Source organism: Rattus norvegicus, chromosome 1, assembly GCF_021556685.1.
Source record: "Rattus norvegicus strain SHRSP/BbbUtx chromosome 1, alternate assembly SHRSP_T2T, whole genome shotgun sequence".
Taxonomy (NCBI): domain Eukaryota; kingdom Metazoa; phylum Chordata; class Mammalia; order Rodentia; family Muridae; genus Rattus; species Rattus norvegicus.
In genome coordinates this window covers 200,557,319-200,584,968 of record NC_141534.1, presented here as the reverse complement: position 1 = coordinate 200,584,968, position 27,650 = coordinate 200,557,319, and the positions used below count along the sequence as shown (strand labels likewise).

General features: G+C 39.0%; 1 protein-coding gene across 16 annotated transcripts; it reads left to right on the top strand.

The window, feature by feature from the left end:
* Nucleotides 1-385: 385 nt before the first annotated feature.
* Eef1akmt2 (EEF1A lysine methyltransferase 2) lies at nt 386-25,652 on the top strand. 16 transcript variants are annotated; one of them, XR_015630773.1, is made up of 7 exons: nt 408-548; nt 1,575-1,640; nt 2,413-2,527; nt 13,967-14,074; nt 19,026-19,242; nt 24,080-24,259; nt 25,005-25,652. XR_015630773.1 is itself a non-coding variant. In NM_001393696.1 (6 exons), exons 1-6 carry the CDS (start codon nt 439-441, stop codon nt 24,196-24,198), a joined length of 735 nt encoding a protein of 244 aa, NP_001380625.1. In that variant the 5' UTR covers nt 386-438; the 3' UTR covers nt 24,199-24,465. The 16 variants fall into 16 exon arrangements, 12 of the variants coding, with proteins under 12 accessions (NP_001380625.1, XP_087428987.1, XP_087429032.1 ...); XR_015630774.1 differs by having other exon boundaries at nt 534-647; NM_001393696.1 differs by lacking the exon at nt 25,005-25,652 and having other exon boundaries at nt 386-548; nt 24,080-24,465.
* Nucleotides 25,653-27,650: the final 1,998 nt, after the last annotated feature.

The following is a 27,650-nucleotide window of genomic DNA, read 5'->3' as shown; positions in this document are numbered from 1 at the left end:
CGGGAAGCCAGCAATGCAATGAGGCTGACCTACCCACTTTCCAGAAAGGCCTCAAAAGAGAGAGATGGCATGCATTTGGACTGAGTGGTGTGTGTTTCAGACGGTTTTTGTGGCTACTGACAGCTTGTTTTCCAAAGTGCAGTAATTTGAACGAGGACTTACAGACAGCAGTCCCAAGATTTGGTCACTTTGAGAGCTAGAGAGTAAGGGGTGCATGTAATGTTGGCTGGAAGCCTATGTTGGCTTCTTCTAGCCTGTGCTGCACACTAGGCCGCCTCTAAGTAGCCTTGGTTCTCTGCTGTGGTTAGTCTCCCAAGGCCAGATCTGGAGCATTAGAGAGGCAGCCTCCCATTGCCTAGAGAGGCCAGGCCCGTGCATCCCCTCTGCTCGAGTTGCGTCTCTATGGCGGCTTCGACTGCCCGTTAGTTGCCGAGCGACATGAACGCGGATGCTGAGGGCAACAGCGGTGCTGTGGTCTCCGCGCAGTCTCGAGAGGGCAGTCCCGTGGCGGATGACTTCGTCCCGTCCGCGCTGGGGACACGAGAACAGTGAGTGTGGCGGGGAGGGTGAACGACAGGCCCGGAAGGAGATGGCGCCCTCTCCTGAATGGGGCCTGAGGGCGGAGGCAACCTGTGGTGGTTTAAGGGGTGAGATCCCAAGCACAGCCCCAGGGGGCGGTCCACCTTCTTTCAAGGGATTCAAGCCGACCCGAGGCCCTCAGGGACTCACTGTAGGGGTATGGAATCTGGATTAGGGAAAAGGGGGAGAGGGTTGGGCAACAAACCGTACAAAGGCCGGAGGAAGAACCCCGCAGAGCTGTGAGATCCCGCAGCAGGAGGTAGTGGAAGATGCTCTAAAGTGGGAACTGGGGAGATAGATAATAGGGGTTCTGGGGAAAGAAAGTTGAATCTCAGAAATTAATGGATCAGGCTGTAGAGAAGTGTGTGTGTGTGTGTGTGTGTGTGTGTGTGTGTTAAGCGTTAAGATGAGAGGGAATTTTGGAGGAGGGAGCAGGGATTTTAGAGATGAAATAGGAAGACGAAAGCAGATGATAATGGGAAGGGGTTGCAGTTTTAAGGATTAATAGATGATTTAATGGGAGAGCTAGAATACAGGGAGAGGCAGAGACTGTTTTAGCTCTGAATTTTAAGCCCATTTTATCTTGGCTGCGTTCATTGTAAGCAAGCCACTGACCTACTGATTAGAAAATCCTGTAGCTGCACGTTGAAGACCAACTTTGGAGTAACAAACTCAGTTCGTGCAGTTCAGTTTTGGACTTGGGACTGGGACTTAGAGATTCTTGGACAATTGCCTCTTTTTATTTAAGATAAAATGTATATAGGAGTATTCATCAGATGAATATAAGTACTTGTATAATTCATCCCGCTTGTCCATAATTTTCATTCTTTTAACCCAAGGATTTTTTTTTTAAATGAACTATATGCACTTATTGATAACACTAATAATGTTTAAGGCCGTTGTGAGGAGCCATGAACTTCATTAGAAATATTTGTTTAATTCACAAAAGGCAGTTGAATTTGAGATTTTTGCTCCACATTTCATTGTTCATGCAGTTGGGATGCTGTTTATGAGAGAGAACTGAAAACATTCCAAGACTATGGAGCTACAGGAGAAATCTGGTAAGTTAAACTGAGGAGCTGTGTGTGGGGGTGTGAGAGAGCGTTAACACGTGAACTTAGAACAACAAAGCAAAGCAGCCTAGAGTTCTTCATAAACTGGAGTTGAATCTGGCTTCTGTGGCAGCTTAAAAATCTCAATCTCTCTCTCTCTCTCTCTCTCTCTCACTCTCCCTCTCTCGCTCTCTTGCTCTCTTGCTCTCTTGCCCTCGCTCTCTCATCTTGTTATTCATTTTATTTTTTTGAGACAAGGTTTCTCTGGAACTCACTTTGTAGACCAGGCTGATCTGGAACTCAGAGATCCACTTGCCTCTGCCTAAATCTGGCTTCACTGACAGCTTTAAAATATGTCTTTTAGTTTTTAATGGTCCAGATTTAAGTTGATCATAGTGCCAGGAAGTTGCTTCCATTCCATAGTTGTCATTTCTCAGTAAGTAAGAACCAGCGTTTGCTGATGTCTAAGAAGGCAGTTATTAGGACACCATGTTTAAGGATTAATGTTGCTGTAGATAGAATATATGTGTTTATAGATATATTATACTTTTATATTATATGTGGATATATACGTAAATATTTATAATACACACATATCTTGGGTATTCCATTTTTAGAGGTGTAACATCTGAAATAATAGTAAAGATAAAGTTTAAACACTTAGAAGTGCTGCTTATCACTTTTTAAAAAAGGCATAGGTGAGCTTATGGTATAAACAGCTTAAGTGGAATGTAGTTGTAACTTTTGCTGTCTATCTGGTCTTTGTATTCTGTTCTAACAGGTTTGGGGAAGAGAGTATGTACCGAGTAATACGGTGGATGCAGAAACACAAGATCCCGTTGGATGCCTCAGTGCTTGATATTGGAACTGGAAATGGTGTTTTCCTGGTTGAACTTGTTGGTACTTTTAGTATTCATATGTTTGAGCCAATTTCTAAGTTAAGAGATTACCATCTGACTGTGAAACAGCAAAGCAGTTGGAACACTGACTTTGAGTGTTTACCCTGGAGAAAAGGGAGACTGTTTGTATTGTGGGAAAACACTTAAGACATAGTGTCAGGCATAGTCCTGAAAGATGGACTCCCAGATGTCTAGTGAATGGTGAAGTCCCAGATAAAAATCTCAAAAGTCATAGTCCTGAAAAAGTAAAATCTTGAATGTTGAAATTCTGGAAGCCAGAATTCTGAAAACATGAACCCCTGTATTCCTAATAGCAAAAAGCAGAGGTTGTGAAGGGATTAGAATGCTTAATAATGTGGAGGGGATTAGAACATTTATAGTCCTGTGATAGTTGTATCATGTTAGGTGTAGTGATTCCAAAAGTCCTGATTGAGTACTATTTAGGGTATTTATGTGAGGTTTCCAGAGGAGGTCAGTGACTGAGTCTGGTTGGAGTAAGGGAAGAGCTGTCTCAGTATAAGTGTACACTATCCAGTAGGTTGAGGCCTGTCAAGGACAAACATAGCAGGTAAATTGGTTTTTCTGAAAGTTAGGACAATTTTCTTTTGCTGTTGTATGTTTTGAAACTTGGCCTTGAGACCCTAGGGATTACACCAGTGGCCTTCAATCTTTCAGATTTGAGCCACTGATTGAGTGTTATGTCATTAGCTTCATTGCTTCCTAGGCATTTGGGCTTGAAGTAAGTCATGCTACTGAAATTCCCTTGCAGACAGCCTGTGAGACCTCTCAGTCAAAATAATTGTGTGAACCACTTCCTCCAATAAACCCCTCTCTAGTCTATATCTCTTACTGGTTTTTGTCTCTAGATATTTTTCCACTAATAATTTGGTATTGGAGAAACAGCATAATTCCTTCTTACTATATTCCTTAGAATACAATGAAAGAAATATGAAAAATTGTTCTCTCACAAGCAGGTTTTGCAATATTTTAATTTTGAATATTTGTTTGTTTATTCGTGCATATGTATTAGGCTTGGTAGCCAAGTGCCTTTACCTGCTGAACTATCATACTGTTCCCAAGGCTTTGATAATTTAATTGCGTAGAGCTCCTTAATGGTTAAAGATAAATGCCTTAAAGCTAGGGTCAGTGAGCCAGCTCAGTGGGTGAGGATGCTTGCCCCCAAGCCTGTCCATCTAAGTTTGATTCCTGAAATCCATGTGTGGAAGGAGAGAACTGATTGAGTAATGTTACTTATCTGATGACCTCTGTAGGGCTACTTATACATGCACATTAAATAAGTGTAAACATTTTTTTCCAGTTAATTTTTTTTTTAATTGAGAAAGTGTCTTTGTGTAGCCCTAGCTGTCCTGGAATTCTCTATTTAGAACAGGCTGACCTCAGACACAGAGATCTGCCTGCCTCTGTCTCCTGAGTGCTTGAATTAAAGGTGTATGTGACCATGCCCAGCAAGTTAAAAAAACATTTAAGGCTAGTTACTGGTACTGTGGAAACTCTTTTTATTGCAACAACCAAACAAAATCAGACCTTCAAATAGACTTATATGCTTAACAGAATTTGGCAACTGAAATAGTCTTCAAATGACAGTGCAGTGTTGCAGAGATGGCAGTGAAAATGGTGGTTTAAAATGCAAGATAACCAGGGTTGGGGATTTGGCTTCGTGGTAGAAAGGCCTTAGGTTCAGTCCTCAACTCTGAACAAAAAGTTTTTGTCTGGGGGACCAAAAATATTTAGGTGGGTAGAGAGATCATTCAGCACTGGCTGCTCTTCCAAGTTCAATTCCAACCCAAGTTCAATTTCCAGCACCAATATGGCAGCTCACAACTGTCTGTAACTCCAGTTCAAGGGGATCCGACACCTTCACAGACATAAGCAAAACACCAATGCGCATGAATGAATGAATGAATGAATGCAAGAAATTCTTCCTTCCGGAATTACTCAGTTGTGTGTTGCCGCCACTCCTGCATTGCACTGTGCTCCTTGCAGAGAATGCCCCTGTCAGAAGGAGCTTGAGCAGCTTACTGGCCTTGTGAACAGAGCTCAGTTTGCCCACTGAAGAAGGTGCATAGTTATCAAGTCTAATAGCAGAATACCTCACTTTGACTAATCGATGGCCTAAACTGTATTTTGAAGCTATCTCCATTTAAAAACAAAACAAAACAAAAAACCTGTTAGGGTTAAACATTTTAAAACTTAATGATCTGTTATGTATTAATATCTGGAAAAAGCGAAGCTTTGGAAAATGAGTTTAAATTGCATTCCAAGACAGTAATGGCAGATGAATGAGGGTTTAGGTACAGTCCAGCCATCTGCAGGTGAGTTTTAAAGTGTGATCAGTAAAATGTTTTGCATTTGTGACAAAATTCAGTTATGATCAAGTGCTTTCAGTAGCATAGCTGTAGACAACAGAATATGCAGATAATGAGTACATTGGCTGTGCAGCACAGTACTGATGAAACCCAGCTTAAAGATGTTATTTACCTACATATTTATATTTCTAGGGAGTCACTTCAGCAGTTAACAATCTCTGGCTGCTCTTTAGGAGATCTAGTTTAATTCCTAGTGCCCTCATGGCAGCTCATATAACCCTCTCATCCTGTTTCCAGGGATTGTGGCTTATAACGGTCTGTAACTCCAGTGTAAAGACTTGATTGTCGGGCTGGAGAGGTTAAGAGCACTGATTACTCTTCCAGAGGTCCTGAGTTCAATTCCCAGCAACCACATGGTGGCTCACAACCATCTGTAATGAGATCCAGTGCCCTCTTCTGGTGTATCTGAAGACAGCTATAGTGTACTTATATATAATAAATGAATAAATCTTAAAAAAAAAAAAAACTTGATTGTCATGTAGGCAAATCATGAGGAGACACACCTTTAATTGCAGCACTCACAAGCAAAGGCAGGTGGATCTTTGTGAGTTCAAGGCACTCCTGGTCTGAGAATTCCAGGCCGGCCAAGGATGCACAGTCAAACCTGTCTCAAAAACAAACAAGCAAACAGCAACGAAACCAGAATAATAGTTGTTTTTATATTTTTTGCAGATTTGAATTATCACAGTGTTGTAGGTGTGGTGGTGAACAGCTTGTGCATGGAGATACTAATACTAGCCAATGAAGAGGTGGGAGGGTTTTGTTTTTTTTTGTTTTTTTTTGTTTTTTTTTTTTTGGCATTTGTGAAAATTTCAGAAAGTTTATTTTTCTTTGTTTGCAAATTATCAACAAAACTTTATTGTGGGTTTATTTTTAAACTTTAATTTTTATTTGTTTTATATAAATGGGTGTTTCATCTACATGAGTTTATGTAGCGTTAGAGATGGTTGTGAGCCATTATGTGTGTGCTGGGAACTTAACTTACATCTTCTGCAAGAGCAGAATGTGCTCTTAACTGCTGAGCAATCTCTCCACAGCTTGTTTTTACTCATATTTTTGTTCTTTGAGACAGGGTCAATGTGTAGCTCTGGCTGCCCTGGGTGTTGATTTGTAGCCTAGGCTGGTCTTGAACTGACAAGAGAACCACTTGACTCTGTCTCCCAAATTCTGGGATTAAAGGAGTGTGTTATCATGCCCACCCCCTGTTTTGTTTTTGAAGTAAGGTCTTGCTCTGTTATCTAGACTGGCCTCCTATCTCAGATCCTCTAGCTTTTCTTCCCGAATGCTAGGATTACTATGTGTATGCTACAATGCTGATAACCTGTTTTTCCATGGACATAACATCATGTTCTGTCTCCAGCCCTTAAGTAAATGCCTTTCAAGCATCGTGTTTTGTTTATTATTGTTCTTTTGAAGTAGAGTCTCACATAGCTCAGGCTGGCCTCTGGATTACTCTGTAGCTAAGGACGTTCTGAACTTACATTCCTTCTGTCCCTTCTCACGTGCGAGAATACAGATGCACATTACTATGCCTAGCTTAAATAGTTTTTAAAATTATTTTTCCCAGAGTTACTATTGAGACTCTTGTAGGATTTTATATTTAGTGATTTTGGTCTTTCAAGGTTTCATCATTTGGGATTATGGTGTTTAAGATTCTGTCTTTAGTGATTAGGACCTAATTCCCTGAGTGAGAAGCCCCAGGGGATTAGAGTCCTAGTCTTGGTTCTTTTGGTTATAGTCTTTACCTTGAGCAAGCCTGCTTAAGTTTTTTGGGCTTCAGTTTCTCTTGAGGGTATAGGCTGGGTGATCTATATTAGCTTCTCTTATAATTCAAAGGTCTAGAGATCTGTGTATATATAGAGCTGGAGAGGCAGCTCACTGCTTACCACTCCAAACCACCTGCAGCTCCAGTTCAGGGGATTATTTAAGTCTTCTGGCCTCCATAGGCACCAGACGTGTTTGTAGTGTACATACAAGTAGGGAAAACATTTATGTCTATAAAATTTTAAGAATAGTTTAAAAGGAGATTTTGCAATTCTTTTTTTAACTTTATTTATTTATTATATATAGATACACTGTAGCTGTCTTCAGACACACCAGAAGAGGGCATCAGATCCCATTACAGATGGTTGTGAACCACCATGTGGTTGCTGGGATTTGAGCTCAGGACCTCTGGAAGAGCAGTCAGTGCTCTTAACCACTGAGCCATCTCTCCAGCCCAGATTTTACAATTCTAACAGGGCATGTATTCTTCATTTTAGGTAATTATATTGCTTAACAAAAATATACTGTTCATGCCCCAAGGTTTCCTCTCTCAGTGTTCTCCTGTGTTTGTAGTGGTCACTGCATGCAGGAGGTGTAAGAGGGCGGTTCATCCTAGGTGGGTTACCATCTCCTTCCCTGCCTCCCGCCTTCCGCCTCCCTCGCTCAGCCCCCCTCTCCCATTTCCCCCCTCCCTCTCTTTTTGTTTTGTTTTCTTTTTTTTCTTTTTTCTTTTGGTTCTTTTTTTCGGAGCTGGGGACCGAACCCAGGGCCTTGCACTTCCTAGGCAAGCGCTCTACCGCTGAGCTAAATCCCCAACCCCTTTGTTTTCTTTTTAAAGACGGGACTTCTTTGTGCAGTCCATGCTGTATGCTGTCCTGCAACTTACTAGATCAGCCTGGCCTTGAACTCAGATCCACTTGCCTCTGCCTCTTGAGTGCTGGGATTAAAGACATGTGCCACCACTGCCTAGCTTATTATTGTTTCTTATTTAAAAGTTTTTGTTACATTTATATATTTATGTGTGCATGCGTGTATATGTGTGTGTATGTCTTATCGCAGTGCCCATGTGGAGGTCAGAGGACAACTTGAGGGAGTCACTTCTTTCCTTCTATCACGTGAGTTTCAGGGATTAAACTCTGGACATCAGGCTTGGCCGCAAGCTTTACTAACTGAGCCACTTAGCGTATACACATAAGATTGAAGGTTACTAGTGACTACCACATATCAATATTGGTACTTGAAGCTTGGAAGTGTGATCTCTTGTGCTTGGATAATAGTATAATAGAGGATGGGCTGACAGACAGTTAAGTTGTAGCTCATAGATGATAGTGTATAAATTGAGTATAAAAGAAGAAGCAATTAGCAATGAGAGGGGGGATAAGGAAAGATCTTGAGGAATTAATATTCAAATTGGGTGGGAATCTAAGTGAGTGTGGATAGAGTATAATTACACAGAGAGAAAATACTAGATCATGAGATTAAATACATGAAAGTTGAGGCATTGAAAGTTGAAGTATCTTAGGTCTTCTGCCTTTAAGTAATTGGTAAAAATAGAATTTGTGTGGAGTAAGGATAGAGATGAGGATTAAGTTCAGGTTGGCTACCATATTGTGTTTTTTATTGTGTAAGAGCTAAGTTTCCTTTTAGGTGTAGTAAGGAGAGAGGCAGAGTAACATTTCTTGAAACAGTTTAAAACGTCAAGACAAAACAAACATGTTCTTAGAGCTCAGGAATGAAATGTCTGCAGCTCAGTGGATTGTCACTAAGTGAACACCCACACAGTGGTCACTGTGGTCAAGTTTCTTCAGTAAAAGTAACCACTGTCCTCTGCAGGTTAGCCAAATGGGTCTTCACTTCCTACATTGATTAACTTAGGTTTCCATGTAACATTCTGGAAGATTCTGGTGGTGATTTCGGTAGTTGGTTATTTTCATTGCTTTCTGTCTGTGTATGATTCTTTTTATAGCCATCTCACACACATATTTATTCACATGTTCATTTTACCTGTAGATTTTTTTAGATTTTACTTATTCAATTTTGTGGTTTAGGGATTGAATCCAGGGTCTTGTGCATGCCAGACACCCATTCTTATCATCGAGCCATTGTCCAAGCCTTCTTTTGAATTATAGTACATTACTTGTAGAAGCTAATGGTTTATCCTTGAGATTATAGATTCTTTTAGGCTTTCTCTGTCTGTAATTATGAGCTTTGTTGTAAGTGGTAATTTCAGTTTTCTCTTTTTAATCTTTTACTGCTTCTCTCTTGGTGTGTGCATATGTGTTCATGTGAATGTATTATGTGTATGTGTAGGCCAAAAGTTAACACTGGGTGTCTTTCTCAATCACTCTCCACCTTACCTTTTTAAAAATTCTGTCATTTATTTTGTTTATGTATGCTTGTGTTTCTGTATGCTATGCATGTGGAGGTCAGAGGACAACTTTGAGGAGTTAGTGGTTCTGGGATCAGTTCAGGTCATCAGGCTGGCTGGTGGGCACCTGTGCCTGGTAAACCATCCTGCCTGCCCGTTCCACTTTTTTTTTTTTTTTCTGAGATAGCCTTCCTCACTGACCCTGGAGCTTACTGTGTGGCTCCAGAGATCCTCCTTCCCAGTGCTGGATTATAGATGTGTGATACTTTTACATGGGTGCTGGATGTTCAGTTCAGGTTTTCATGCTTGTGCAACAGACACTGTACCAATTGACTCATCTCTATTTAGTCCCCTAAATAGTCATGCTTTTGTTTGTTTGGATAAGGTCTCTGGAGCTCAGGATAGCCATGAACTGCTGGTCGTCAGATTATAACGTCTAGACTACAGTTCTCGTCCTTTGCCTCCCCAGCACTGGGATGCTTGGATATGGGATGTGTTTGTTATTGCTGAGCATTCTGTTACGTGGTTGTGGCTCACATTATTTTTCCATTCACTCACTGCTTTATGCTTTATTTTTGAGAAGAGTCTTGCTTTGTAGCTCAGGCTAGAGCTTACAATGTAGCTTGAACTTTATGGTGGTTCTGCCTCAGATTCCTGAGCACTGAATTACAGGCAGGAGTCTTCACATATGGATTCTTTCATTTGCCTTGCTTTTTAAAAAATATTCTTAGGGTAGGGATTTTAGAGTATTATTATTATTTACTTTTAGATTCGCTTATGTATGTAACGCTTTTGCCTGAATATATGTCTATGCATCATATACCCTAGCAGGTCCTAAGAATCCAGCAGTCCTAGAACTGGAGTTACAGACAGTTGTGAATCACTGTAGGTGCTGGGATTGAACCAAAGGCCCTCTGCAAGAGTAACAGTGCTCTTAACTGTTGAGCCATTTGTCCAGCCCCGGAGTTAGGTTATTGACTCAAGACCTCCACTGTACTCAGTAAAAGCAATAACTGCTGTGAGTTTTATCTGTAAGCAGATGCTGGTGTGGATGTAGGAAAGGGGGACAGTTCTGACACTGTATTTGTTTTCATCACCCAGTGTATTTTCTACTTACTTTTCTAGCTTTTATCCATCAATTTAGAATTTTGTTTCACTTTTAAAACAGCAACTTTTTCTATTACCTTATTGTTCGGGTTTTATAATTCTAATGTACTTATTAGCAGGAAACATACTTTGTGGATTTCAATGCTTTTAAGTTTGTTATGGTTTGTTTTACGTCCTCTAGCACATAGTCTGTCTTGGATGATGTGCACTTGAGAGTGGGTATTGTGGTTAGTAGAATATTCTATAAATGCTAGATGCATATAGTGTTTTGAGGGTATTTAGTTCTGTATTTTTTGCTGGTTTCTACTATTTCTATTAGTTGCTGAAACAGTGTACAGCCATAGTTGTGGATTTATATTTTCTTTGATTTTTGTCAGTTTTTGCTATATGAACTTCTAAGTTTTTTTTAGGAGCATATACAAGTTAAGATTGTATTTTTGTGAATGAACTGATGAACTGATTTTTCTTTTTTCCTAATTTATTACTGTATACTTTTTGTTTTGTTTTGTTTTGTTTTGTTTTTAGAGACAAGGTTTTGCTATGTAACCCTGACTGTCCTAGAACTAGCACTGTAGACCATGCTGGTCCTGAACTCAGAGCTCTGTCTGCCTCTGCCTCTCAAGTGCTGGGATTAAAGGTGTAAGCTGCCATCCATGGCATAATGTACCTTTTTTTTTTTTTTAAAGATTTATTTATTTATTATAGATGAGTACACTGTAGCTGTCTTCAGACAGACCAGAAGATGGCATCAGATCCCATTACAGATGGTTGTGAGCCACCATGTGGTTGCTGGGATTTGAGCTCAGGACCTCTGGAAGAGCAGTCAGTGCTCTTAACCGCTGAGCCATCTCTCCAGCCCCATAATGTACCTTTTTTTTTTCTTTTTTTCGGAGCTGGGGACCGAACCCAGGGCCTTGCGCTTGCTAGGCAAGCGCTCTACCACAGAGCTAAATCCCCAACCCGCATAATGTACCTTTTTAATCTTTGTAGTATAATTTGCTTTGAGTTTTACTTTGGTATTAAGAAATTCATTTGTCACTCCAGAAATGAGTCCTGTGTCATTGACTTTGTGTACTCTTTTTGTTTTCCAAGCCTCTGGAAATCACTAGAGTAATTTGAAAATTTGTTTTTTTTTTTCTTTTAAAGATTTTATTTCTTTATTTTATATATATGAGTACACAGTAGCTGTCTTCAGATACACCAGAAGAGGGCATCGGATCCCATTACAGATGGTTATGAGCCACCATGTGGTTGCTGGGAATTGAACTTAGGACCTCTGGAAGAGCTGTCAGTGCTCTTAACCACTGAGCCCTCTCTCCAGCCTCTTTTTGTTTTTAGAAATAAAGTCTTATATATTTTGGCTGACCTAGTACACTCACAGTTATAGTCCAGGCTAGTCTGGAACTTGCTGTGATCTTCCTGCCTTAGTCTCCCAAGTGCTGAAGTTATAGATATGTGCCACTGTGTTAACTGATTTGTTTATTTTGTATATTTCACATGTAGCCTTTGTGTGTGACTTCTTTCATTTGCATAATTTTAAAAAAGGCCCATCTACATTGTAGCATGTCAGGACTTTTATTCCTTTATGTGGATGAAAAATATTCCATCGTATGGCTATACCACGCGTTGCTGGATTTTAGTTTTTTCTATTTGTTTTTCTATTGTAAACTTTGTGTATGTTTGTGTGGAGATATGTTCTCATCCTTTTGAGGAGTATTTTCGTAGGATTGGAATTGATAAGTCAAATTGCTGGATTTAAGGAACTATTAGATAGTTTTACTCAGCAGCTCCTCTTACATTTCTTTCTTTTTTTTTTTTTTTTTGGTTCTTTTTTTCGGAGCTGGGGACCGAACCCAGGGCCTTGCGCTTCCTAGGCAAGCGCTCTACCACTGAGCTAAATCCCCAACCCCTCCTCTTACATTTCTACCAACAGTGAATGATAGTTCTCCATAGTCTTACCAGTTTGTTTTTTTTATTTGTTTGTTTGTTTGTTTATTTATTTATTTATTTACAAGTTCTTATTATGCAGTCCTTGTGGGCTTAGAACTCATTATATAGACAAGGCTGGCCTCAAAATCATAGAGATCTGGTTCCTCATTTGAGCCTTTAGTTGTCCCAGTGGATTACATCCTGAGCCCTGTCAGTTCTGGCTGTGCACATGGCATTCCAGCAGTGCTGAACGGGTAAGGCCCTTCAGTGATGCTGCTGATGGGCCTTCCTCGTGAGATGGTGCCCATGGCAGCTGCTCCTGGATGAGGCTACCCATGGGAGGCCACATGCCTCCCACTTGTCAGATGATGGTTCCCACTCCCCGTGGCATGACTCAGCCAGACAGATAAGAGCAGAAGGCTCTTTATCAGTTTTGTATTTCACCAGGAGATCATGGTGCTGAGCCTGAGTGTTTTCTGGCAGAGAGAATACATTTAGAGGGAGAGAAATGGGGTTAAAAAAGAATAGTTTTCACTTGTACCGTGACATGTGAAAATAAAATTGGTGGCTGTTTTCATTAAAAAAAAATCACAGAGATCAACTTGCCTCTGTCTCCTGAGTGCTGGGATCAAAGGTGTATACCATATCTGACTCACATGTATTTTTTTGTCTCATCTTTTAAAATATGTTTCTATGCCTGCGTGTGTGTGCATGTGTATGTCAGGGTGCTTCTGTCCAGGTAGGGACAGCCTTGGGTGTTTGTTTTCACTTCCTACCTTGATTGAGACAGGGCCTCTTGTTCTCCACTGCATACTCTGGGGGTTCACCTGTCTTTACCTTTCACCTTCTTCTAGGACAGTCATTCTCTGCCTTCCTAATTTACAGTTCTTCATGCTATGGTGACCCCCAACCATAAAAGTGTTTTTTTGCTACTTCATAACCGTAATTTTGCTACAGTTATGAATCGTAATATAAGTATCTAATATGCAACCCCTCCCCCCAAAGGGGTCATGACCTACAGGTTGAGAATGCTGCTCTAGGCTACTAGAATTGCAGATGCATGCTACTGTTTGACTGAGATTCATGTGGGTTCTGAGGTTCTGAACTCAGGTCTGCATCCCTGGTGTAGCAAACACTTCACTTACTGACCCATCTCTCTAGCCCAAAGAATTATTTATTTATTTTATGTATATGAGTATACTGTTGCTGTCTTCAGAAACACCAGAAGAGGGCAATGGGTCACATTATAGATGGCACCACATGTCTGAGGAGGGTCCATACCCAGAAGATAGTAAGCCCTCAAGCCTAGTCATCCTTCTCTAGTTCCCTGCAGAAACTGGTACCTGCCAAGCCTATTTCACAGGCCTATCACAAAGATCTAATAAAATATGTGAAATAGTTCAAAAAGTGAAAAAATGCTATACAAATATTATTTGTAAATTATGTGGTGGAAGAGAATTAAATAATTTATAATTTGCTGAAGGAAAATAACTTAAAACCAATTCACTACATATGCATCTAATTTATTTATATAACTTACTTGAGTCGAGTAAAATGTGAGATAAATTCCTGTGTGAATTTGAGCATAACAGCATCAGAAATTAATATTATATTTTTATCCCAAAGGTTTATATATTATCTTTGAGAAAATAAATTTTCTTTTGAAAGGAAACCAGATATTACAAAAGCAAAAAACTTGTGGATTTAAGCTTTTGCTTTCTACATAGGATATAATAACAATTTTAAACATGTAAATAACTGGCTATTCTATGACACTTGATCTATAACAGTTAAAATAACTAATATTCAAAGAATATGATAATTCATAAGCAAAAAATATTAAGTTTTAAACTAAACTATGAAATTATTCTCTGTCTCTAGGTGAAACATGGTTTCTCTAATATAACTGGGATTGATTATTCTCCTTCTGCAATTAAGCTTTCTGCAAGTATTTTAGAGAAAGAAGGGCTATCTGACGTTAACTTGAAGGTAACTTATTTACATTAACATTTTACAATAAGCTATAATGTTTGAATGTTATACAGAATGTTAATCTACTTGCCTTTTTGCATTCATAAATTAAGAATCAACCGTAAATAATACAAACTGAAACAGTTCAAAGCTGAAACATTTCAAAGTAAATGTTAAAATTTTAGTCTAGTTAGTTTAGGGAAGTTATTTTTTTCATTTTTGTTTGGCAGAGTCCTTCTGTGTATTTCAGGCTAGTCTCAAACTTGCCTTCTTCTGCCTCAGTCTAGCTGGATAATAGGCTTGTAATACTATGCTTTGTGGGAAAGTGTTCTTCTTTGTGTGTGTATGTATACATGTGTGTGTTCATACAGTTATCTTACATATATGTTTGTAAAATCATTCAGTAGCTGGCTCTGGGTTAATCAGATCAAAAAGTTATAAATGCAGATATCCCTGTGGTCCTGTTTTCTGTCTGAAGCTCCACTTAGCAGTGGAGGCCACACCATTTGAACTGTGAGGATGGCAGAATTTGGTTATATTTATTTTTCAAATAAAGTGGCTTATATTTTAAAAAGCCAACTTATAAATGTATAGGATGTTCTGCCAAACATAGTTATTTAATTCTTTGTCCTAGTTGGTTTTGTCAATTTTATATAACCTAAAGTCATCAGAGATATAACCTCAACTGATTAATTGTCTAGATCAGATTGACCTGTGAGCATATCTTTGGGTATTGTCAATTGATTACCAATTGATACAGGAAGGCTCAGTCCACTGTGAGTGGTTCTGTCCCTAGTATTCCTGGGCTGTACAAGGAAGCTACTAGTTAAGCATAAGCCTGTGAGAAAGTCAGAAAGTTAACCAGCTTCAGGTTCCTGCTTTGAGTTCCTGCTCAGACTTTCTGGACTACAACCTGGAAATGTTAGATAAAGTAAGTCCTTTCCTCTTCAGAGTTAGTTTTGGTCTGAGTGCTTTCTCACAGCAATGAAAGGAAATTAGAACACTTAAAACTCAAGGAGTGTACTCATTTCTTCTCTTTTCTTTCAATCATTTTGCCTCACTACTCCAAAGCTTACAGACCTCAGATCCATGTACCTACCACAAAGTAGTATTTTTGATCTAAAATGAAAATTGGCTTACATCACTGTTTTGCTCACAGACCTCTGTTTTGTCCCCTTTGCATGCAGCATGGGACCTAGATGCTACAGCCAGCTTTCAGAAGCCCTTCTTTATGCTAGAGTCAGATACGTTCCCTTGCATGTGTTAGATAGGCACTCTGCCACTGAACTCCATCTTTAGCCCTCCCTCCTTCCCTCCTTTCTTTTCTCAGCACAGGGTTTCTCTATGTAGCCCTTGCTATCTTAGAACTTGCTGTGTAGACTAGGCTGGCCTTGAACTCAGAGATCCTCTTGCCTCTGCCCCTGTGCTTGGATTAAAAGTGTGTACCACTGCCTGGTTCACTAGCCCTCATTTTTTAACCCTTTCCTTTTATTCAGCATTTCAATCACTGGCTATATTGTTTATGGAATGTGTTAAGTTTGTCTAAGACTTTATCCTTGCTACCTCTGCCTTTCTTTCCTTAGCAGGCCAAGTTTGTTCCCATTATTCACATCTCGGTTGGAATAGCACCTCCTTAGAGAGGAGGCCTTTCCAGGCTGCTTTACTCCCCTGACCCCTTTCCTTCTCCCTCCCTATTCCCTCCCCCTCCCTATCTCCCTCCCTCCCTCACTCTTTCTTTGTCCCCCCCCCCTTCCAAATTTCTTGCCTGCATGTATGCGTATGTATCATGTGTGCCTGGGCCCTGAGGAGGCCAGAAGTGGGTGTTCTATTTCCTGGGACTAGAGTTATAGATGGTTGTGAATTGTCATGTGGACACTGGGAATCAAATCTGGGTCCTCTGGAAGGCCAGCCAGCTTTAACCTGTGAACCATTTCTCCAGCCACTTCAGGCTGCTTTTTTTTATTGTTGTTTGTATTTTTCATAGCAGCATTGAGTCCAGGTTGGCCTCAAACTCAGAGATTTGCCTGTCTTTGCCTCTCAAGAGCTGGGATTAAAGGTGTGTGCTCAGGCTGACTTTTTTATGTAAGGTTTATCTTCCTAGTCGCTCACAATCTTACTACTGTTTTCTTTTTCCTTTTCCCCCCCACAAGGTTAGGGTGCTTCTCTTTGTAGCTTAGGCTGGCCTAAGAATCCCACTACTTTCTCTTTCTACAGACTATGGTATGCACCATCTTGGCTGGCTCATGATTTTTTGTTTTGTTTTGTGCTATTGAGACAGGATCTTGTGTAGTTCAGGCTAGCTTCCAGCATGCTATGTAGCTGAATTTCTGGCCTTTCTATGCCTCTGCTTTCCCAAGTGCTAGAATTACAGGCATGTACCACCATGCTGTTTTTTTCTCTTTAAAATTACACTCATGTATTTATGGTATGTGTGAGGTGGATACATACGCCACAGTACAGAGTGGAGGGTCTCCTTTATTGTGTGTTGGGGAGGGAGGATACATGCACACAGTGGAAAGTCTCCTTCCAAATGGGCTTCAGGGATTGAACTCAATTTGTTGGGTTTGGTGGCAAGTGCCTTTATTTCTTGAGCTCAGGCCCTATTTTTATTTTATTTAAGATTTATTTATTTTTATGTGTATTAATGTTTTGCCAGCAAAGGCCAGAAGATGGCTGCAAATTCCCTATGCCTTGAGTTACAGGTGATAGTAGGTTGCTGTGATGGTACTGAGAACCCAATCTGAAGCCACTGAAGGGCAGCCAATGGCTTATTTCCACACCTTATTTTCACTCTTTAATAGCACTGTATCTGAAATACTTTTTAAGAGAGATTTCATGATATGCCATATTAAATGGTCATATTTATATATTAAAATTTAAATTGCATTATTTTTGTGTGTGTACTTGTGTGGACATACATGTGTTCATGAATTGAGATCAGAGATCAACTTGCTGCTGTTGCTTCTCTCATTTCATTCCAGGGCTAACACTTATGCTTTCAGGCTTCCCTGCTGAGCCATCCTGCTGGCCCTATCTGAAATAGTATTACTATCTTATTATATTCATCTGTTTACTTTGTGTGGTGTGTGGATGCACTCCAGCAAGCTTGTACAGATCAGATTGTCTAGTGAGTGTGCTTGTGTGAGTGTGTGCATGTGAGTATGTGTAAGTGTATGTGGGTGCATGTGAGTGTGTGCATGTGGGTGTGTGTGAGTGTGTGCATGTGGAGGCATATGAGTGTGCATGTGGGTACTTGTGAGTGTGTGCATGTGGAGGCAGAGGCATTAAACTTCCAGGAGCTCAAGCTGTAGGCAGTTGTGAACCACCTGATGTGGCTCTTTCATAAGAGTAGTGCCCTAACTACTGAGCCATCTCTGCAGCTGCTTGAAATATTTCCTTTATGAGTTTGTTTTCATTAGCTTTTTGTTACTATGACTGAACAACGTAGACTAGGTAATTTATAAAGCATAGAAGTTTATTAAGTCCACAGTTCTAGTGACTGAAAAGTCCAGGATTCTTACATGATGTGGTAAGGGGCCTTCTTCCTACTTCACAGCAGAGCAAGTAGACTAGGGAAAGTTTTCCTTCATAACAAAGCCAGTCTCTTATTAGTCCATTGATCTGTTCATGAGGAGAGAGACTTCATGACTCAATCACCTTCCAATGACCTTTTCCTAATACTGTTAACATATGACTGTGCTTAGGTTTCCGATGTGTATTCTGGAAGATGCTCGTAAACAATAGCATCTTATTTGTTGTTTATCTCTCCCTGTATAAAATACAAGGTTGCTATATTCTAACACAGGCTTCTTTACTCTCTTACATACTGCTGTATCCTCTATGTAGTAAGCACAAGTGTCATGAAGACCTTTGCAATACAAGAATGTTTTGTACAGGTTTTTAGGATGAGGATGTTTGTCTTTGTTTTGATTCAAATGTAATGAATTCTATACATTGGATATGGAGAGTGGGAAATCCCATCTTTTAATAGAAGTACCTGCCGAGTGTAGTGTTGTTGGTATGCACCTGCAATTTTAGCAGATCTAGGAGAGCCTGGGCTACATGTGTGAGACCCTGTCACCCAAAGAAGAGGCTCAATACCAACACACAGTACTCCTTTTTAGGCAACTGTGTAGATAGCTACTTACCTTATTGAAATTATATAAATGATGATTGGCTAATTGCTTGATTTTAAAAGTATTTTAGAATTAAATTTATTGGTAAATTTCTTTCTTTTTTTTTTTTTTCTCGGAGCTGGGGACCGAACCCAGGGCCTTGCGCTTGCTAGGCAAGCGCTTTACCATTGAACTAAATCCCCAACCCTAGTAAATTTTTGTATTATAAAATAGAGGCACATCTCAATTTCAAATATTGCAGTTGTATTAGGTTATTAAAAACAGGATGCTGATGAATTATTAAGAGCTAAAGTGCAAGACATTTACTGAGTTAAGTAATCATAGTTTAAATAGTCCCTTAATTTCTTAAGCTTTTTTTTTTTTTGTTATATCCATTAGTAGCTTTGTGAGCTGCTAAATCAAAACAAAGGAACTTTTGATAATTCCTTGTTTACTTTAGGCCACTCAAGTGGTAGTATAAGTCATTAGTCTTATTTCCAATGTCCTGGGTTCCAAATAAATTTTGTTATTTTGATAAATATGTTGAATGTTTTCGTAAGAAACAACTTTTCATAAACTGGACTTTTGACCCAGTATTCCTGGCTTTGATTTGTTTCCAAATTTGTAGAGGTTTGAAATGTCCAGGAAACACTATCAGCCTCTCTTCTAATTTTGACTTTAATGACCTAAGAAATAAAGCACAAGAAAGTTAGCTATAAAGTTGAAAATATGTTTATTATATGTAAAGTACCATTATAATGGGCCCTTTTATGTCTAAACTTTTACATGTTGTCACTTAAGTTATATAAAAATTGTGTTAATTGTTCTCATATGGACACTCATTTTTAATATAGGTAGAAGACTTTTTGAATCTTTCCACAAAGCTGTCTGGATTTCATGTCTGTGTTGACAAAGGGACTTATGATGCCATAAGTCTTAATCCTGACAATGCAGTTGAGAAGAGGAAGCAATATGTGATGTCTCTCTCCAGGGTGTTGGAAGTAAAAGGCTTTTTTCTAATAACCTCCTGTAATTGGACCAAGGCAGAGTTACTAGATGCATTCAGTGAAGGTAACGGTTTTGAATGTGGGTTTCCTTAGTACTTGTACTCAGCTCCCCTGTGGGTACAGTATTTTACATTTTCGGTTGTGGGAATTGCCTGCTTTTCTTCTGTGTTAATGACCTTGGTAATAACTTTGAACTGTGTATACAAAGCACAGAAAAGTAAATTGGTTGGGATCCAGGAGCCTTTTTAACATTTTTCCCAGAAATCCTGGCAGTTAAGTACTAAAATTTATGAGCTTGTAAAGATCAAGCTCTTTATTTAAGCAATACAATCTTTTATTTAAGCTGTATGATCTGCTATCCAGAGACTCAGAGCACAGTGCTGTGCTTTTGACTTCAGTGCACTAATTTATTTGTGAATCTATAATCATACAAATGGAAGTATATGACCAATGTTTTAATTTTATATGTAATTTATATGGTTTGCTTTAGGGGTCATTTAAGTATTTAAAATTTGTCTTTTTGTTTCCAGTATATTTGGAACAATTATTTATAACATTGCACAGAAATGAAATGGGGAATGTATAGCACTTCTACATACTGGTTCTTAAGAAAGTCCTCCTCTTCTTCCTCTCCCTCCCCCCTCCCCCTCCTCTCCTTCCTCCTCTTCTTCCTCCTCCTCCTTCTCCTCCTCCTCTTCCTCTTCTTCCAATGCAAGGCAGGACTTTTTCTGTCTCATTAGCCAAGGGTAATTAGGACTGTACTACTAATGGGGAGTCTTGTGAGCACTGAGAATCTAAATCTATACAGAGAGCATTTGGAGTTTTCTCAGACTCTTCCTTGGACACTTTAAGAAGTATTTTACCTTCCAGTTTATTCATGTAGCACACAGGCATTCCTGGGAAAGTATTTTGACAATTTTTCTTTTTTTTTTTGGTATTTGTTTGCTTTTTCCTTAGAGTCTTTTTCAGGGTTAGTACTAATTATTTTATAGAGGAATGGAAGGAATTTTTGGGATGAAGTATTAAGTAAATGATTCTAGACTAAATATTTGGTTACATTTTGACCTCTGTCACAAGAGATGAGCTACCTCAAGAGAGTTTCCTGCACACTGTTTTCTGTAACCATGTTGTATCATACTGAACACATCTGTCTTAGATTTTGACTTCTTTTTAGTATTAAAGGACTAGGCAGAGAGAACATATCCTGTGTCCTCTTGTATACATGCAGTGGTCTTGGTAGGTTTTATAATGGAAAACCTGAAGTGTTTATTCCTGAAAATACAAGCTTTTGGCTTTGTTACTGTTACTTTTAGAAAACAAGAATTTGTGTGTGATTTACTGTCTTTTATTTTGTCATTCATTTTATTATATTACATCTTACCTTTGTTTCTCTTAGAACAGTTTGGTTCTAACAATAATCCTTCCTCCTTTCCAAAGCTCAACAGTTTAATAAATGCTCAAGAGTTCTGCTGTGTAGAGCAAGTTCCTTTCCTGGTTCTTAAATACAGGTGTTCTCTTTTACCCCTGGAACCAGTAGACAGAAACACATTTGTCTGTCTTTGGTAATTCCAGGCTTTAACCTGGAATACTGTGCTTTAAAATATGAATGTCTGAGAACTGTTGAGTAAACTCTTTATATTATATTCAGTTTAGAACTAAGTAGAGAATTAAGATAAGGAAAATATTATAATAGTGTTAAAGACACAATTACATAGCATTAGAGAGTTTTAAGGATTAATTTACTTAGAAAATGGTGCATGGACTTAGATGCAAGACAGCAGCGGAGTGCTCTGCTTCAGAGTTTGCTGAAGCCCTTTATTAGCTGCCTCGAATGGCTGCCACAGTTCATTGGCTTAGAATGAAATTTACCTCACTGGTCTTTTTCTTTCTTAGTTGAAAAAATTTTTTTCATACCATGTATTTTTGTACACTTCCTTCCTCTCACTTCTCCCACCCAACTTTGTGTTCTTTTTTCTTTAAAAACAAAACCAAAATAAAACCCAGAAGCAAAAAACAAACAAACCAACAAACCACCAAGAAACATACAACAACAAAAACATCAGCAAAAATCTCTACAAAAATAGAAAGAAAAATTTAAAAAAGCAAAAATGCCTAAATAGACCATAATGAGACAAAAAGTTGCCAGGTGGTGGTGGCACAGGCCTGTGATCACAGCACTCCAGAAGCAAAGCAGGCAGATTTCTGAGTTCAAGGCCAGCTTGGTCTACAGAGTGGGTTCTTGAACAGTGAAGGTTACACACAAAAAAACAAACAAATAAACAAAAAACCAAAACAATAGCAAAAAACTCTACAAAAATACTGTTGAGTATGTTTTGTGTTGGCCCGCTACTCCTAGGCATGGGACTTGTCCTGAAGTTCATTGACAGTCCATTGGCGAGAAGTGAGTTTTTCTTTGCTAGTGGGTACCAACTATGGATATCTTCTGTGGAGCCTGTGTCTATTTCAGCCACTCAGTGCTGAGACTGTCTGGCTTGAACCTGTTGAGGGCCTGTGTGTGTGCTGCCTGCCGAGTTCATGTGCCTCACTTAACCAGTCTTTTTAAGGGTCTTTGTCTTTTGTTTTTTCCATATTTGAGATGAATCATGCAGTTTTCCTTGGTAGTCCTGTTCATACAATGTAAGTGTTTTTATGCTTTTGTTTAGTGACCTTTCAGCTTCCTTTTATTTATTTCAGATTCAAGCCTCATACATCAGAGGCAAATGTTCTACTACCGAAATAAATACCCTGATGGATTTTGTGTTTTGTTTTGTTTTTGAGACAGGGTTTTCCTATGTAGCCCTGGCTGGAACTCACTGTACCAACCAGACTAGAATTGAACTCAGAGACTTGCCTGCTTCTACCTTCCAAGTGCTAGGATTACAGGCATGTACTGCCTGCCACTGCCCTGCTTCCTTCTTTTATTTATTTATTTATTTATTTTTTAAACTTTATTTATTTATTATGAGTACACTGTAGCTGTCTTCAGACACACCAGAAGAGGGCATCAGATCTCATTACAGATGGTTGTGAGCCACCATGTGGTTGCTGGGATTTGAACTCAGGACCTCTGGAAGAGCAGTCAGTGCTCTTAACCGCTGAGCCATCTCTCCAGCCCCCCTTCTTTTATTTTTAATGAAAAAAAAATCATGTCAGGTGGTGCTGGCACCTGTCATTAATCCCAGCATTCACAGGCAGGGGCAGAGAGGCAGAGAGGCAGAGAGGCAGAAGCAGATAGATCTGTGAGTTCAAGGTCAGTCTAGTCTTCATATCAAGTTCCAGGACAGCCAGGCCTACACAGAGAAAACCTGTCTCAGAAAAGAAAGAAAGAAAGGAAGAAAGGAAGAAAGGAAGAAAGGAAGAAAGGAAGAAAGAAAGAAAGAAAGAAAGAAAGAAAGAAAGCAAGCCAGCCAGCCAAACCCCTAAAACCTGAAGTGTGTGTGTGTGTGTGTGTGTGTGTATGTGTGTGTATATGATGCATGCATATCTGTGGGGTGCAATTGCCATGGCTTGTGTGTAATGAGAAGACAACTTAGTAGTCTCTTCTCTCCTTCCACTTATATACAGACTTTGGGGATTGAAACAAAGATGCAGCAAAAGCCTTTACCTCAGCGGTTCTCAGCCTTCGTAATGCTGCAGCCCTTTAGTATAGTTCCCATGCTGTGGTGATCCCCAGCCATAAGATTATTTTTGTTGCTACTTCATAACTGTAATTTTACTACCATTGTGAATTGTAATGTAAGTATCTGACATGGAGATGGTCTTAGGCGATTCCTGTGAAAGGATCACTTGATACCCTCTCAAATGAGCTGCAGCCTAAGGTTGAAAGCCACTGTTTTACCTGCTGAGTACTGAGCCATCTTGCCAAATCTGCTTTATTTAATATACATACTTATACACACACACACACACACACACACACACACACACACACACACACACACACATATCTTACTTATAGTTTAGAGAAACAGTCATTTTATTTGAATCTTACAAAGTTACAAAGGTAACTTTGCTATCTACCATCTTTGTATAGAATTTGGATCATGGAGAAGCTTCCTTGAGGAGAAGGCTATCTCTTAGAGGTGGAAAAACTGAGACTTGAACCTACTATTGGGTTCAAAGTTAGCTTTTTGGTGTTTTTTTTTTTTTAAGTGCTGTGTTCTGAAGGTTTTTTTTTCTTTCAAGAGAGTTAGTAGTTTAATCTTTTCTAAAAATTGTGATAAAACATGCATAGATTTTTTTTATTCTTGTAACCATTTTTAATTGTACAATTCAGACTGGACATGGGAGTGCACACCTTTAATTTTAGTACTTGTTAGGAGGGTCAGGAGTTGAAGGTCATCCTTAGGTATATAGGAAGTATAGGGTGAATGTCTGCTGTACAAAGCCCCATCTTAGAAAAACCAGATACAACTAAACCCATAAGTAGATAGTGGTTAAATGTGCAGTTTAGAACTGTCTATATTGTAATATAACCATCAGAACTCTGTCCTCTAGAACTTTCTCATTATTACAAAATCACTTTTATTCTAAGTAATTTAACCTTTCTGTGTTACATGCCTTTATATTTCTGATGTGATTGAGTTCCTATATATAAAGCCACATAAGAAGCAGTGCTGGCATGTGACAGTAATTCAGTGTGTCACAGCTCATTCCCACTAAGGCGACAGTGAAATAGACTAAGGGACATGGAGAGGAGGGGATGGCAAGCAGGACTACAGGAAATGAGGACACAACTTCCCTGCCAGTTGTGTTTGGTCCTTTTTGTTTCCTGCTTAATTTTTAAAAACTGTGGGGGGGGGTAAGTTGGAAAAAAATTTCAAAATTAAGTGTAGAAAGGATTTGAAAGAACATTGTCCGTACAAAATCTCTAACACAGATATTTTAATTTTGTTTTATAGGATTTGAACTTTTCGAAGAGCTTCCAACACCCAAGTTCAGCTTTGGAGGTAGATGTGGAAACACTGTAGCAGCTTTGGTTTTTCAAAAAAGGGAGACTTCCTTGGACAAAGTCAGTTAGCTTTCTAGAAGAAACTGCAAAGTAAACCTGATACAGAAGAAGCAAGTGCAAATAGTGCTTAGTAAGTACCCAGGCTTAGTAAGTACCCAGGCTGCACAGATTGAATACCGATAATGGGTTGGTGGGAAGCCACAAGCAGTATCTAGATATAAACTAAGAATAATTTAAGGTTTTCTTTTGTATTATTTTTACTGTGATTTATGACAGTTTTCTGTAGCTGTTAATCAGTTGAAAACTTCAAAGCAGTAAATGGATTTATAGAAAGCATCTGTTTTTGGTGTTTGTACTTTGATCCAGTTGACTATAGCTATTTATGAAGACTTGACCAAACTGTTTCAAGGCCAGAATAGTTAAACTTTTTCATGTGTTAATAGAATATTATGTATAATAAACAATGCCATTTTGGGTTTATACCTGGGAAAGTTCCCAGGTTGTCATGTATATTAAGCAAACTCAGAAAAATTGATGAAATACATTTATTGATTTAATTAGAGATAATATCTCACTATGAGCCCCATTTAGCCTAGAATTCACAGAGGGCCACCTGCCCTCTGCCTCCTCAGTGCTTAAAGGCATGCACCTCCGCACTGGTAACTGTAGTCTTTACCCCGTGAAGTATAAATGGAAGAAGAATTAAGGAATATTGTTAAATGCTTAGCCCCATATTAAGTAATGATGTTTTATTAAATCATTGAGTCCTCCTGGTACTTTCATGAAGCATTATGAATATGTATATATATAAAATCTTATATATAAAATAATATTATATATGCATAATATAATATAGTATTATGTATATGTATTAGTTTATGTATAGGAGAGCTGCAGCTGAGAGAGACGATATTTTTGCAAGGTCAAATAGTACCAGATGGAGCCAAGATTGGGACTGGCTGACTCTAGAAGCCTCCTTCTTCTAACAGTCTACCTCCCAGGTGCCAGATCTCTGTTTCGTAGTACCTGTAAGTCAGGGCTACATATACAATTCAGGTGAGCACTTATCTCTAGGAGTTCTATAACTCTTTGTCACTGTTGATCACTAAACTAACTGGCTAGTCCACTTTGTGCACTTTGAAAACACCTGAGTGTCATGACATCCATTATTACTCCTTATCGTCTATTTGTTTTGACTTTTCCTTTAGCAGGAACTGAATTTTAAGTAAGGTATGCCACATTGTAATTTTAGCACTACTAGTAGTAGGAACTGTGGTGTGGGGTAGGGTGGAAAGCTGGGGGAAATTGCCATAAAAATATGCAGACCCGAATCTAGATCCCTAGTACCTACATAAAACGGGGTGTGTAGCAATAGGCATTTAGAGTCTCAATGCTCGTGAAGCAGAGACAGAAGGATTCCCTGAAGCTTGATGGTCAGGCAGTCTAGTTGTGAATCAGTTGGCTCCAGGTTCACTCAGGGATCCTGTCCCACAAAATAAAGAAGAAAACAATTGAGAAAGATACCCGAAGACCTCTGGTTTCTACACACACACACACACACACACACACACACACACACACACACACACACACACACACCCATACACACCCATGCACAGTGTGCACACGTGCAAACATGCACACACAGAAGAAAAGGGAAACTGAATGTTGTTCATCTTTCTGTGGAAGGAGGTTGTCAGTTTGATGAACCCAGGCACGAAGTGGCAAAGGCTCTCTATCTTGGAGCTTATCTGGAGAATGTTTATATATTACTGTGAAAAGATAAATTATCTTATATAAATATCCAATATTTAGTAAAGCTGTATTTGAGACAGTATTTTTTTTTTATTTACTTTATTTATAGATGTTGTGAGCCACCATGTAGTTGCTAGGAATGGAACTCAGGACCTCTGGAAGAGCAGTCAGTGCTCTTAACCACTAAGCCATCTCTCCAGCCCGGGACAGTATTTTAGTATTAGAATCTTAAGGGTTTTTTTTTTTTTTTTTTTAATTATATAACTTTTGGGGAACTGGAGAGATGGCTCAGCAGTCAAGAGCACTTGCTGCTCCTACAAGAGGACCCGGATGTGGCTCGTATAGTCTGTTATTCTAGTTTGTAGGGGTCCAATACCCTCTCTTCTGGCCTCCTTGGCACCACACAGGCATGTAGTAAACAGACATGCATGTAATAAAAACACCCGCATGCATAAAGTAGAGATGAATCCTTAAGTTGTATGACTTTTGATGATTTTCAGCTTTTTGGGTCTTTTGATTTTCAAAACAAACTTTTTTTTTTAAATTGTAAATACTTTTCTAGTACTTAGCCTAGTCGAGCATTGTACAATTTTCTGTTTTGAGGAATAAAGGAAGACAACCATAGATCAGTGTGACCATTAAGGCTACCACTTGTCATTTGATCTGAAGATAATTGCATGGACTTTGAGCAAAAATAATGAACTTGGAATAGCTTTTATTTTAACATGCAAAAAATGAGAAATTACTTTAAAATATATTCAATTTAAGCTTTTCAGAAAATTGTGCTTTATGGGACACAGGGTCCTTTTAGAGTATATGAACACATACATGCAAGTGCAAAAGCACACAAAGGGAGGCCAAAGGAAGACTTCTAGTATCTTTCTGTTGTTTCTCTGCTTAGTCCTGTCTGTCTTGTAACTCACTATATAGACACAGAGATTCGAACCCAGAGATCTGCCTGCCTCTGCCTCCCTGATTAGATGCTTGGTGTAAACCTGCAGCACCACACCCAACCCTAATAAGGTAGGTACTCCTAGAGTTTTGAGTGGATAAGTTTCAAGTGTTACTAAGTACCAACCCAACAAATCACTTTCTGTATGAGCCGGCTTATAACACTCAGTTAACTTGGGATATATATGTCTGTTGAGGTTGATTCAGACCCTCCTATATGGGACATGTTTGTTCATTTTGCAAAGGTAGAAACTTTTCCTGTTATCCATTGTGGAGCTGTTGAGAAGGTTAAAAAAAAAAAAAAGAATTTGTCATTTCTTCTCAGCACTTTAATCTTTCTAGAAGCCAGTTAAAGATTGAAATCAGAACAAATAGAAGGTCTGAAAATGCTAACAAGTATTTCAAATAATTCAGTATTTTCAAATAATACCAAACAGCTAAAAGCATGGTTATTAAATATCCCTTAGTTAATGAAATAAACTATAAATACTTTAAGGCTTAATATTGTTAACTCTTAAAATGTGGGCACAGGGTTGGGGATTTAGTTCAGTGGTAAGGCCCTGGGTTCGGTCCCCAGCTCCAAAAAAAAAAAAAAAAGAAAAAAAATATGTGGGCACATGAATGAAATGGTGCAGTTACAGAAAAGGAACAGTACATGATATAATGATGACTGTGCTTGGTAGCTGAGAACCTGGAATTGCAATTTAATTTAATCAAAAGATGTTTTGAGGAAACTTGTTTGAAATGCAAAGGAGAACCAAGCATTCCTGGTGGTGCTGCTGTAGCACAACAGGTGATGTCTGTAGGGAGCTCAG